This window comes from Patagioenas fasciata, chromosome 3, assembly GCF_037038585.1.
Source record: "Patagioenas fasciata isolate bPatFas1 chromosome 3, bPatFas1.hap1, whole genome shotgun sequence".
In the NCBI taxonomy this organism is placed as follows: Eukaryota; Metazoa; Chordata; class Aves; order Columbiformes; family Columbidae; genus Patagioenas; species Patagioenas fasciata.
The window spans coordinates 46,273,385-46,285,849 of NC_092522.1; the positions used below are offsets into that span (position 1 = coordinate 46,273,385).

The 12,465-nt window shown below is 36.2% G+C and overlaps 1 protein-coding gene across 13 annotated transcripts in view; it reads right to left on the reverse strand.

The window, feature by feature from the left end:
* The window catches only part of RYR2 (ryanodine receptor 2), a 395,394-nt gene that overhangs the window by 233,727 nt on the left and 149,202 nt on the right, over window positions 1–12,465 (reverse strand). For all 13 annotated transcript variants that reach the window (XM_071806259.1, XM_071806250.1, XM_071806253.1 and 10 more), the window contains 3 exons: window positions 10,683–10,757; window positions 9,892–9,970; window positions 8,632–8,744 (listed from right to left, as the gene is read on the reverse strand). In XM_071806259.1, coding sequence (XP_071662360.1) covers window positions 8,632–8,744; window positions 9,892–9,970; window positions 10,683–10,757 — 267 coding nt within the window. The remainder of the gene's footprint in view (window positions 1–8,631; window positions 8,745–9,891; window positions 9,971–10,682; window positions 10,758–12,465) is intronic.

A 12,465-nucleotide genomic window follows, 5' to 3' on the forward strand; every position in this document is an offset into this window, starting at 1 on the left:
GGCTGCCACCATCAACAAGGGCCACATATTTAGCAAGTCTTTCAGGTATGCAGTAAAAACATTTGCAAAGCAGAAATGAGTTGGGCTCAGGAATCCTGCTGGCTATTCTAATACTGGTATGTGCCTTCACCAACATCGGCAGGTCCTTCAGCTTTCTGTCTCACCAAAATAACCTTTCTGCACCGGTATCCAGACGCAATCAAAAAGCTGGATTTCTTTTCCCTACTAATAGATTAATAATCTCCTAACCCAGCACTTAACCTGCCATAGGCTTTTAATCACTTTTCAGAATTCAGTTATTGTATTTTATTAATACAGGCTAACAGTATGGTCTATAGGTAGCTTCTCAAGGATAAAATCCAGGTCTCAAATCTCCCAGAATACTACAAGTTTCCCAATTGAACTCACCATCATGTTATAAACTACTGCTCTGCAGAAAAGTAACACAATCACATCTCTGGTCCTAGGACTTCAAAAAGAACGCAGTGTATTCAAGTTCACTGGAGAGCTTATGAATCAGATGGTAATTTCCACAAGAACCCTTCAGCAGTGATTGCAGCATCACAGTTGCATTTACAATAGCCCTAAATAACTGGATGATCTATTTTAAATTTCACAGTCAGTCTGCATCAAAGTTTTTGGTCTTCAAAACGTGCATCTGTGCAAAGATAAAAACAAGTCTTATGAGGAGCAGCTGAGGGAACTGGAGTTGTTTAGCCTGGAGGAAAGGAGGCTGAGGGGAGACCTTAGTGTTCCTACAACTACCCAAAAGGAGGCTGCAGTGAGGTGGGTGTCAGTCTCCTCTCCCCAGTAACAAGCAATAAGACAAGAGGAAATGGCCTTAAATTGTGCCAGGGAAGCTTAAGATTGGATAATAGGAAGAATTTCTTCACTGAAAGGGTTGTCAGGCATTGGAACAGGCTGCCCAGGGAAGTGGTTGAATCACCACCCCTGGAGGTGTTTAAAAGATGCTTAGATGTGGTGCTTAGTGATGTGGTTTAGTGGTCACAAGAAAGGGAGATATTGGAAAGAACTAGAAGTAATAACTTCATTGGTGTAAAGTATTTATATCATGTTTATGCCTAAAAGCGGCGATAAGTTTGTATTCATTGAAACACCCGTGAATACTCTGAAAAAGTTTGAACATTAAATATGGGTAAACTTATTATTATCTAAGTTTATTAAGAAATTATTATATAAGTTTCAATTCAAAGTAGGCAAAGCCCAGGAAATTTCAGATGGGTTTAAATCTCTCAAAAATCCTGGTTTCTTTGCATTTCTCTGAAGTGGTTTAAACAGCTGGCCAGTGAATCCACTAGCGAAGATAATTCTTCCATTGATAGAGAATCTCCAGCACTATACTAACCAATTCCAGCCAGTTCACTCAGCATAAATGTACCATCAGCAAAGTAACAGCGGTAGCTAAAATCTACAGATACACAGAAGTTACCATTACAGAATCATCTAATTCACTGTCATGTAGCTGACAGAAGACAATTGCAGACGTATGGCAGGAAAGCATAAGGATCCCATTGAGGGCAGATGGGGGTAGTCTGTATTCCACCTCTTTCTGTTAGCTCTCCTTCTGCACTATAACCACAAAAAGCCTGAAGCACATCAGCAACTATGCTTCCAAATGATTATGACTAGATTATGACTAGAGTTTTCATTAACAAAATATTACATTTAATGAAGCAAGTATCAAAAGTTAGGAAATGTCAAAGCCAGCTATGGAAAAAGAATGGCTTCTGGTGAATGCATCATCTAACAGTCTTCAAGGGCATGATCCTGTACAATGATTTTTTTCCACTAGTACTACCTCATGGTATATACAGGATAAAGGAGTTCACTTCGTGAACAGCTGCTCAGTGCCTTGTTTTCTCCTCAATTTTCAGTCTGCAGCCTCATGCTTTATTCAGTATATCCAATTCTCCAAAGCTTTGAAAAGAGAATTATTAATTTCCTCATAGGCTTTTCTCTTGCTACCAACAATTACAGCATTTCACAAAACATAACAAATATTTATGAATTCATTTTCTCAAAACCTCAAAGGAGTAGCATTTATAGTCGATTTTCCAATGGGGAGTGAAGGTTCACAGATCACACTAAGAAATTTTCATTAATCTAGGATGCCCAAATTCAGGTAACAAGGACCTGTTTAATTCCTACTGTAGCCTGCATCACATGCATTTTTAATGTTCAATATACATCTTTCATTCACCTCAGTTGTAAACTATCAAGACTGAGCAACTCTGGGACCTCAGCCTCTAGCAGAAGGAAGAGATCTCAGAGACACAACTCAGGTAAGGGATGAAGAGCTAGTGACCTCTTGAAAGCAAGTCTGGTATAAAAGATGTTCTGCCCAGCAAATTCCACAGCGGTTTCTGATACAGAATCTAATTCTCCAGGAAAATAATTAACTAAGCATCATACCACCTATTCTCCACTTGCAACTCCTGGCTTGAAATTTCATCTTCAGAGCTGCTCCATTCCACAGCCTCTCTGCTACTCAGCCCTGACATATCCATCAAACTTTTATCAGCTCTGAGATAGTGTTCTATAAAAAGCAAGTGTGACTGTATATTTAAAAGATTTTATAAAATATATCAGTGTCATAATTTTTGCATTTTCTAATGCCTGTATTTTTTCAAAATCTAATAAAATGATTTTTGTGGTATAATTTATATGTAATTTTCCTATATTGAAAAAAAGATAGCAAAGAAACCCCCACAGTTACTGTAGGTGGCATCACAATGACACTCACATGAACAACAGGCAAAGAAGGAAACTTTAAAACCACTTTTCAGACATCTTTCACCTCAGCTAACACAAAATCACTGACAGGAGTAGGCTGTCAGCATACCACGGGTGACTGTTGTAACTGTTCCAGGCCTCTTACTCTCTTTTTTTGTCTCCCAATCTTTATCCCAGTCCCATATCTCTCACCTAGCCAATCCAGCTTCCCAACCCAGTTCCACCCACAATTGGGACCTCCTTCTTCTTCAAAAGGTTCTCCTCAGCCCTACGGAGCCTCGGCATGGCCTTTTGGCTTTTTTCTTGCTCACGCTCTTTCTTCCCATGCCTGTTAGCATTAGACTTCTTTCCAGAAACTCACCACAACTCCTGCCCCTCAATTCTTTTCTCATTTCTTGGCCCCAGACTCTCTGGATCTTTGTCCAGCGGTTCGGTTCTCCGCAGCCAGCCCATTCCTTCTCTACAGATCTCTCTTGATGTCCTTCAGTCCCAGCCCCACTCCACTAGTTGGTTCAATTCTCCCTGTCAAAACAGCGCAGGTTTTCTGACCCAAATTTCTAACACAAATTCAACCAGCAGGTGCCTGCTCTTCCCTTATCACTAGGTTCTTTTCCCAGACGATCTGTCCCTTACCACCCGCCTTCCTTCAGCTGCCAATCTTTTCAGCCAGTCATCAAGTCCCACTCAGTTTCCTGCCTTCCCACTTCAGTCCCAGGCTCCTGTCCCTGCTACATCACCTGTCTTTTGTTCCTTTCACTTTTCCAGAGCTGACTCCTCCACATATCTAAAATGACAGCAGATCACTGACAGCACATAAAATACTAAGTTTTCAGCTGTCAGTACTTCATCCCCACCTTGAGCCACCCAGTACAAGGAATATCAGGTCCCACGAGGGTTGGGGTGTATTTAATTATTCACTATAGAGGGAGTTTAAACAGTTCATTAATATATGGGATCTGCGAGAGGTTTAGATTCTGCAAAATACAACAAGTCATAAGACTTTTAGCTACTGAAAGAAAACTTTTAAAACTTCGTTAGGCATGACCAAGCTGCATTATTCCAGGAGAATGTTCCTTTACTGAAGTTTAAGGAAGGAGAAGCCTGTTACCTTTTTCTCCTTTTTCTTTTTTTTTTTTTTTAAGTTAGGAAAAAGTACACCTGTGATATCAAGAATACCCTTTCAAATTTCCTGCATTTGTTATAAAGCATGGGATGCTCAACATTTTCAAGAAAATGCAATTAATTTTCTTAATGATGTGAAATTATTTTTTTCTTCTTTGTCTTCAAGCTCAGTGATCTACCACCTCTTCTGGAAGAATCAAAAAAAATTAAATTATCTCAGACCATAAAAAAAAAAAACAACCTACTATTTCTAAGAAGTAATTTGTTGCATTACAAGCACTTGATTATCAGCACTTCAATGCAGGATTTTATAAGCAGAGAAGCTTGACAAGCTTAATTATCAGGAAGATCTACCAGCCTCCACAATAACGTTTCAAATTGCATAAAGACTCTGTGGGAACCGCATTATGATCAGTGTAACAGAGCAGCTCAACACTACCTTGTTTCACTAATTTTATGTTTGTTTATGCAGGTTCCAATTATTTTTAAGAAAAACCTCTTTCAGTACTTTTCATCAAAAAATACATTATGGAATTGTGAACTTACACAGCAGAAAGCAAAGTCCAACTACTAAGATTCATTCTCTTCGATAGAAAATGAAAAGAAGGTAAATAAAACTAAAAAAAAAAAAAAAAAACAACCAAAAAAAAACAAACAAAAAAAATGCACACATTGCTGTGTTCCCTGGTACTATTACACCAACAAATGCTACAGATATTTAGAAGCTGTCCCAAGTATTTGATAATAGTAAGATAATTAAGACCTGAAAACAATGTATTTGATGCAAGAAGGAGCAGAGGGAGTGCCTTTCCAATACTCAGGAACCTGCTGTCCTCATGTTCAAGAGAAATGACAGATTATCACTTCCACCTTTCAAATAATTTGATCTAATTTGGATATTATTTTTGAAAGGGAACTCTGTCATCAGTTAACCACAATAACAATCTTCAACGAAAAGCTTACACTTCAAAGGAAAGTTTCCAATTAGGTTCATATTAGTTCCGAGATTTTTTTCTTTTAAATAGGTCATTTGAGCAGAAGAGGTAAACTTAAATGCTTGTTCACAGATTTGCATAATGCAGCTGCAGATCAGCTTTACAGTCAGAACAGCAATTACATACATATATCATAGTGCAGAGATTGTTGCATTATACAAAAATCTGTACTGGAGATTCAAAGTTCTTTGCTTGGTTTGTTGTTTTTTTTTTTTTCCTTCTTCCCCGACTTCTTAGCCTGAATAATACTGACCTCATTGATACTAATTTTCAGTTTTATCTTCATCAGGCATTTTGTATTTCAACTTCATGTCTACGGATTATTTCTTCAATCACGTTTAAAAGACTAAGTTACCCAGAGGTTTCATTAATTTGAAAGAAATTACAGTTCACTGAATTTCTGAACTACTGAAAATTGCCAATTTTGAAAGCAATCATGCTATATAATTAATAATAGGCATAGGCAAACCTCAGTGCAGGGGTACATGCTAATGTGTACAAGACAGGGAAATACTACATCTGTTCACTGGCCTGCACTGCCTCAAGAAAGGAAACTGAACAACTCTGGCTTGAACTAAACTGGTGGAAATTTTTAGAGCAGAACATCTTTTTGCTCTGTGCTAGATAAAGGGTTCAACAGAGCCAAGTTTCCTCTCTGAAGAAGCTGGCAATAGTGCAGCTCACGCTTTATGTAATGTCACAAGCACTTAGATAAGTGCTTTTCCTCAGACATTCTACACGTCTAAAATCCTATTGTATAGGTAGGATAATGAGAGTCAGAGTAACGGAATGACGTGCCAAGGGACATTGCCGTGAGTCAACAGTCAGCCAAACCCCACACATCTGAACCTTTAACTTACTATTTTAACACTTCCTAACAGTTTAGCACTTGTTCGCTGCAATTAAAAAGACAAGTCTTCATGGCAAAATATTGAGTCAAAGTATCGTTTTGATAAAAAGCAAGGAAGGGGAACTATAGGAAAGTCCTGACATTTTCTAAATACTTTTATAGTGGTTGCTGATCAAATTAAGTCTAAACACTACTCTACTGATAACACCGAGATCATAAAGTCACAAAGTAATGCAAAAAAAATGTTAATTAAGCTTCATTCAGACAAATGCAAGACTAACTTACAAAGCTGGCACACTTCTGCTCTCCCCTAGTATTATACAAATGAAGTTCTGACCACATTTTGAAAAAGCCATGCCCTGTGAATGAACTCTATTCATCTGTACATCTTTGTCCCAGGACTGTTAACTTGTTTTTTTTTTTAATTTGGAGATAATCAGTGAGTCGTTTGAAAACACAAAACAATATTGCAATATAAAAAGGGGAAATTCCAGCCCTATTCCTAAGAGCATTTGACGCAGAATATTTGAGAGAAAACTTGTATTTTCCTAAGGTTTTAACTGTAAGTACACAATGTACATGAACCTAACCCTCAGCATCCCGCTGAACATTATTCTCTGTCAAGAGATCTATCTGAGGAACTCCTCACTCTTGCAAAAAAAAACATTCCTTGACTGGATTCAACAGAGCCTATTTGGTCTCACTATCCAAATGGATTCATAAAAATAACTTCATCTCTCCACAGTCCTAACTGCTGTAAAAGGTATCAGTTGCTACATTTCTTTAAGTGTTGTAGAAAACAGGGGCTATAACATGGCACTGCAGTCAAAATGAAAACATTGTGATTATTTTCAAAGGTACATCCTTTTGAAGTTATTTTGCAGACAGTCTAATGGATTAAGACTAACGGTTTAGGACGGATAAACAGCTTCCATGAAAAATATTCACTCAGTAACTGCTTAATTCAGTCTTTATCAACTGTTTGAATTTTCATAGAAGTATCACTGCTTTATTTACAGTGCTAATGTAACTACTGAGTAGGTAGCAAAAACATAAACATTTTAATGGTTGGGAAGCTGTGTAGTTTACCAGCTCCTAGTTTATTCTGGAAAAACATCTGTTCACAAAAATGTGGGAGTGAGTACATGTAAGCAAAATTAATTTGCTGAATCCTTGCTCCTTCTTATTATCAAACCAGAGCTGAATAACTGCAATAGGTTTAATAACTATTCATTAAAATCTATCTCTAAACCATTTCAAGACTATAGCAGAGATTAAAATATCAAGAACATAGATTTGTGTCATTTGTCTCTACACTGAAAATGTAATTTATATTTAGTATGCTGATATTTTGCATGGAAGACACAGTATATGCATTGACACCACGTGTTGAGGAAAATCAGTCTCTGCAGTCACCATCAGGTCTCTTCCTGTACAGAAGTACATATGACAACCTTGAGAATCGACAATTGAGGCACAAACCCCAAATAACATAAAAGGTTGAACTGATTTACTAATTAGAGGGCAGAAAGCATGAGTTCAGGCATATACCTACACAGAGACACAATTTGGAGCAAAATTCAACTTCAGCAATCCAATTCAGTAATTCAACGAATTTCAAAAAAATTCAATGTCTTTAAATAAAGCCTTATCATGAATTAGATTCTCATTAATTTTATCCACAATAAGTTGATTTTCCAGTAAATCTAATTATAATTCTCATTAAAGCAGCTATAAAGAAATCATTTTTAAATGTGAAGATGTCAAAATGTCTTAGAAAAATAACTCATTAAATGAGTTACCGAGCTTCTAATTAGAAGTTTTATTATAATAATTATTTTATCATTTTTATATGTTTTTCCAAAAGAAGGGAGACCGTTTTCAATTTTATCACAAAAAAAAGACAAAAAACCCCCACATTATTTTTAAGACTTATTAAACTCTTCACTTCTTTTTCTAAATACTGTAACAAACTCACAAATAAAGTTTCTTAGCATAAAAAAAATAAGTGAATAATATAGAATAAACTTGAATGCAGACCTGAGACAGTCATCCTGACAAAGTTAAGGATACTTCCTCTTTAAAAATCCATTTTTTCACTTGTAGCTACATTTGCCAAATCACTGGGGTTGATTTTACAGAAGCTTCCAGCAGATTGATTTTCTTCTTATTTTCATCTTCTCTTTTTTGTTTTTTGTTTGTTTGGTTCGTTTGTTTGTTTGTTTTGTGATTGTTGGTTTTTTTCCCCAAGATAGAATAGTTCAGGTGCTTGCAACACCAAGAACACAAAAAGAAATTCATCTTAATGTGTTGAAGAATTTCATTACAGAACAAATGGGAGATACTTTGATGAGGAAGAAAGTTATTTAAATCAGGGATAAAAAGCAGCTACCACAGAATATTTAAAAGTATTTAAATTATATTTAATTATTAAGTATTTTAATTCTATTTAATTACGACATGTCAATACCTGTATGTATTACACTGCACATTATCCTAAGGATATACGGATCTTTTAAAGTCCACAAAATGTTATGCACCCAGGTTAAACATTCTAAAATGTTGGTATAAAGTTTTAACTCATATATGACAGTGTTGCTAACTCTGAACACTCAAAGGAACTGTAAAAACCTCAATTCTGAAATTTGAACAGATATGCTTTTTCAGTATTTTTTTCTTCATAAGTGAATTTTTCAACTTCTATTTCATTATTGAAATGAAACAAAATCACATTACTGAGATGTCATTGTCATTTCCAGAGCTTCACTATCTCGTTTTTCAAAATGGTATAAAATACCAGTTTAAACACTTCTGTGGAGGTGGAAATGTAAACCAGACTTTAGTATAATACCTTAATTAATTATTTTTTCTGTAGAGGAAGCACAGTACAGATATTCATACAGAACTTACCAAATATCTTTCTGAAGAGACACTGACTAAAATAAGATCATCTCCAACACGCACTTTTTCTCCTTCTGATCGTTGCTTGGAAGCAGGATGGATGGTCCACCAGCACGCCTCACCTATATCATTATTGAGTAAGAGCAGAAAGGGGGGTGGGGAAAAAAAAGCAGCCCAACATTATTGCCATTGCTTTCACATTTTTCTCAATCCTAAAGTTCTGACCCAGTTTTCACTTGGGCAAACCAAGTGTCCATGTGTTTTTTACAACTGATATCATTCCTTGTCAGATACTCAGCTAGAGATAATACACACATGCAGAAGACAGCAAGACCTCTGGAACAGTGATTCGAGAACTGAGTAAGGAGGCAATTCCTTGTGTTCTCCAGGCAACCTGGTCAGGCTGCTTTTGCTAAAGAGCTTCCCTGTCACCTTCATTGCAGGTTCTGGGAAAGACATCCAAGAATATTCCACTGAGAATTTAGACAAAGTGGAACAACCCATCACTAAGGGTAATAAAAATAAGCATCCACAATAATATTTGAAAGATCTCATAAAGCCAAATTAGATCATGTTCTTTCACTTCTACTCTTAGTGTTTTAACTCTCCCAAGTACTTACAAGTATTAAATTCACAAATTTGGTTCCCATGATAAACCTTGAACCTTGTTTTCAGATCTACTTCCTGAATGAAAAGCATGCTTTTCAGAAAAAAAATCTTGATCTTGGAACTGTTCAATTCTTGCTGTTATTACTGTTATTACTCCTAGATAGAGCCAGGCTTAAAAAAAATTAAAAAAAAATAAAATTTTTAAAAAGACGCCAACTTGTTATTTTAAATCAATAACGGCACCAAACTGATGGTGTTGTAAGAAGCTCTATCAGTCTTAAAAATACAAATAAATCCAAGTCACCAGCAGTTCTAAAATGTTAATAGAATCTTTATTTAAAATAATACATTTTCAAAAAATTTTCAGCAGAGGGCTTCTACAGGAATAACAACTTGGAAATATTCCTCTACCTATACTCAATATTATATACTTATATTTAAATATCAATGGACATGTTTGTGTCTTATGGAAAAGAAATGATGTAACCTATTAGAAAATGTAAAGATACTGAATGTGCAAAACATGGAAATATTGAGTTTTGTTTCTTTAGTCCTTAAAATAGTCTTAATTTTTACATGATTTGTATGTATTTATAGGTCTCCATTTTGAACTTTAGACTGAAAGTATTCTTCATTACATAGTCTTAAACTACTGTTTACCTGTTGTGTCCTCCTGCAATCCTACATCAAATGCCAGCTTATCCATTGAAGATCGAGATGTAGAGAGGCAGCATAGGTACTATCAAAAGAAAGAGGTGTGCATTACAAGTTCTGGCAATGTCCAATAACCCACTGAAATATAAAAAGCCATCAACTAACTAACATGAGATTAACTATTGTTAAATTATCCCCGCTAGCTACTATCAAGAACATATATGCCTGATAAACCAAATGGCTGACGAAGATATATGTTCTAAAATAACCTCTCAGCCTATCCAGGTTATCTTCCCACTGAGGCAGAACAGTGAGAGTGGAAATAAAGGAGCTGATTGCATCGAATGTCAACTCCATATTCCATAATTCATCAGGGAACTGAAGAGTAAGGCTTCTGTCCAAACCATGTGCAGGAAGGAATTTCCTTTTTCACTCAGTCTCCAACGTATGTTCAGGTTGCCAGCCAGATGCCAGCTGTGGATTCAGTCACAGCTTATGCAATATGCAATATCCAAGGAAAAAGAAATGAGAAATCACCAGCTCATAATAGACTGACAAACAGAGAACTCATTCTTATGGAGCCAGACTTCATTTTAGCACTTACCCAGATATGTCCAGCTTGGTTTCAGATCACCAGGCACCTACCCTTCACAAAGGTCTGCATTAACCACAGGTAAAATGCCTCTTTGATGTGAATAATTATCCAGATATCAGTAAATGGCAATAGTCTGGACACTTTCAAACACAACTTTCATACAGAAAAGAAAATATTGCTGCTACCAGCCCCTGTTACGTACCATGCCGCTGTAGGAATGGCGCAGCAGGATGGCATGCCCATAGAGGAGCGTTCGATGGCCACCGCCTTGTGCGGACTGGAAGACAAAGAAAGTGATATACTGCTATGTTGTAATAAAATTGGGCTTTTGAGAAAGAAAAAATAAATCCTCATCAATGTCTGGACAAAGTGTATTTGCCCTGTGACAGAGAAGTCTATTGCTTGATAAAATACTATCCAGGGATTAGTTCAAGAAGGTAGTTTTATGAATATGTCTTTGGTATGGATTAGCTCCTTTTAAGTCCTAATGTAGACCTTGGTCAGGTGAATCTAAAAGCTACTGAATCTTTCTGTCCGGCACTCATGAGTGAAAACAGTGAACTTTACACTGCCACTAATCCGGTAAAAATATATTCTAGAAGCTCAAATCATTCCTTGGGTTGAAAGCAGGTAGCCTCTAGAGAAGAGAAGTTTCAATGCATGTCACACTATCCTCTAGACTCTTGTGTATTGTTAAAGTTCTCCATATTCCCCCATTTTCCTTCCAAATGAGACAATTTCCTATCTAGAAGGTATGCAGAAGGAGCTTCTGGAGTATTGTCCCTGCTTTACTAAAAAATATTAACGATATAGCAACCACACTGAAAATCATCAACATCTATACTGCTCAGCCTATAGTGTTTAAATACTATTAGACAAAATTCTTTATCTCCTAGGCCAGGTCAGTGCTCAAAAACATACAAACTAAGTCAACAGAATTTGGGGATACTGAAAATTGAGAAATCATGCCCATGTAAATGTTCCTCTTGAGAAACACAGTATAAATCATGAGTGAAAGAAAATTAAAGTAATAAAAATAACTTTTATCCCAAGAAAATGCAACCATGTTTTTCCACAATATTTTCATTACAGTTTCTATTTATCTACAATCAGTTTAAGCACTCATGAAAGAATAAATACATCTTGTTAAAGTATGAGCAACCTTTCAACTTGTGCTGAAGATTTATGAATTTCCTGGATTGAGATGCAGCCGACTGACATTGGTCAGGAGCAGGGACTGTCAGACAAGACACTGTCAAGAGCGTTAAGTCCACATTCCTCTGACAGAACAATTCATGTAACATTATGGTCATCACATGCTTCATGCAATATCAATAAATACCTATTATTGAGTCTATAACTTTGACAACTCCATAAGCAGCATTATTCTTTCATATAGGACTTCTAATTTAATCTCTTATATAGAGCATTTATACCATTTCTTTTATGACAGTAGAGTGACCTTCTGTTTGACTGGAGCATCAGATTCATTACAGAACAAATTGGAAACAATCATACTTTGTTATCTCTCTGGCAGCTTCATTTAGGTGCTGAAGATCCATTTAACTGAATGGCTAGTGGGGCAACACACAATTATTTCCCCTCTTTGTGTACTGTTTGTCCTTCCTTATCTTTTATCCATTAGCATTTGTTGATCTTTGACTTAATTGGTCAAGGAAAAAAAAAAAGATTAATAGGTGGTGAAAAAGCAAGCACTTCAAAAATTAATAATTTTAAAACTCAGGAATTTCTGGCTCTTATTTTTATTGAGAAAAGAGCATCTTCATGGACAAAAGGTATATTTTGACTTTCAACAAACTATGTAGCAGTCAACACGCAGGGAGGCACACTCAATAATCACTCTCAAAGGCTGAATGACATTAATTTTTATTAAGAAAGAACATAAGTCACAGTCTTTGCCATGGACACAGCCTTGACAGTAAGATATGAAGATTTAGCTTTGAACTACCATTATTATCATCACT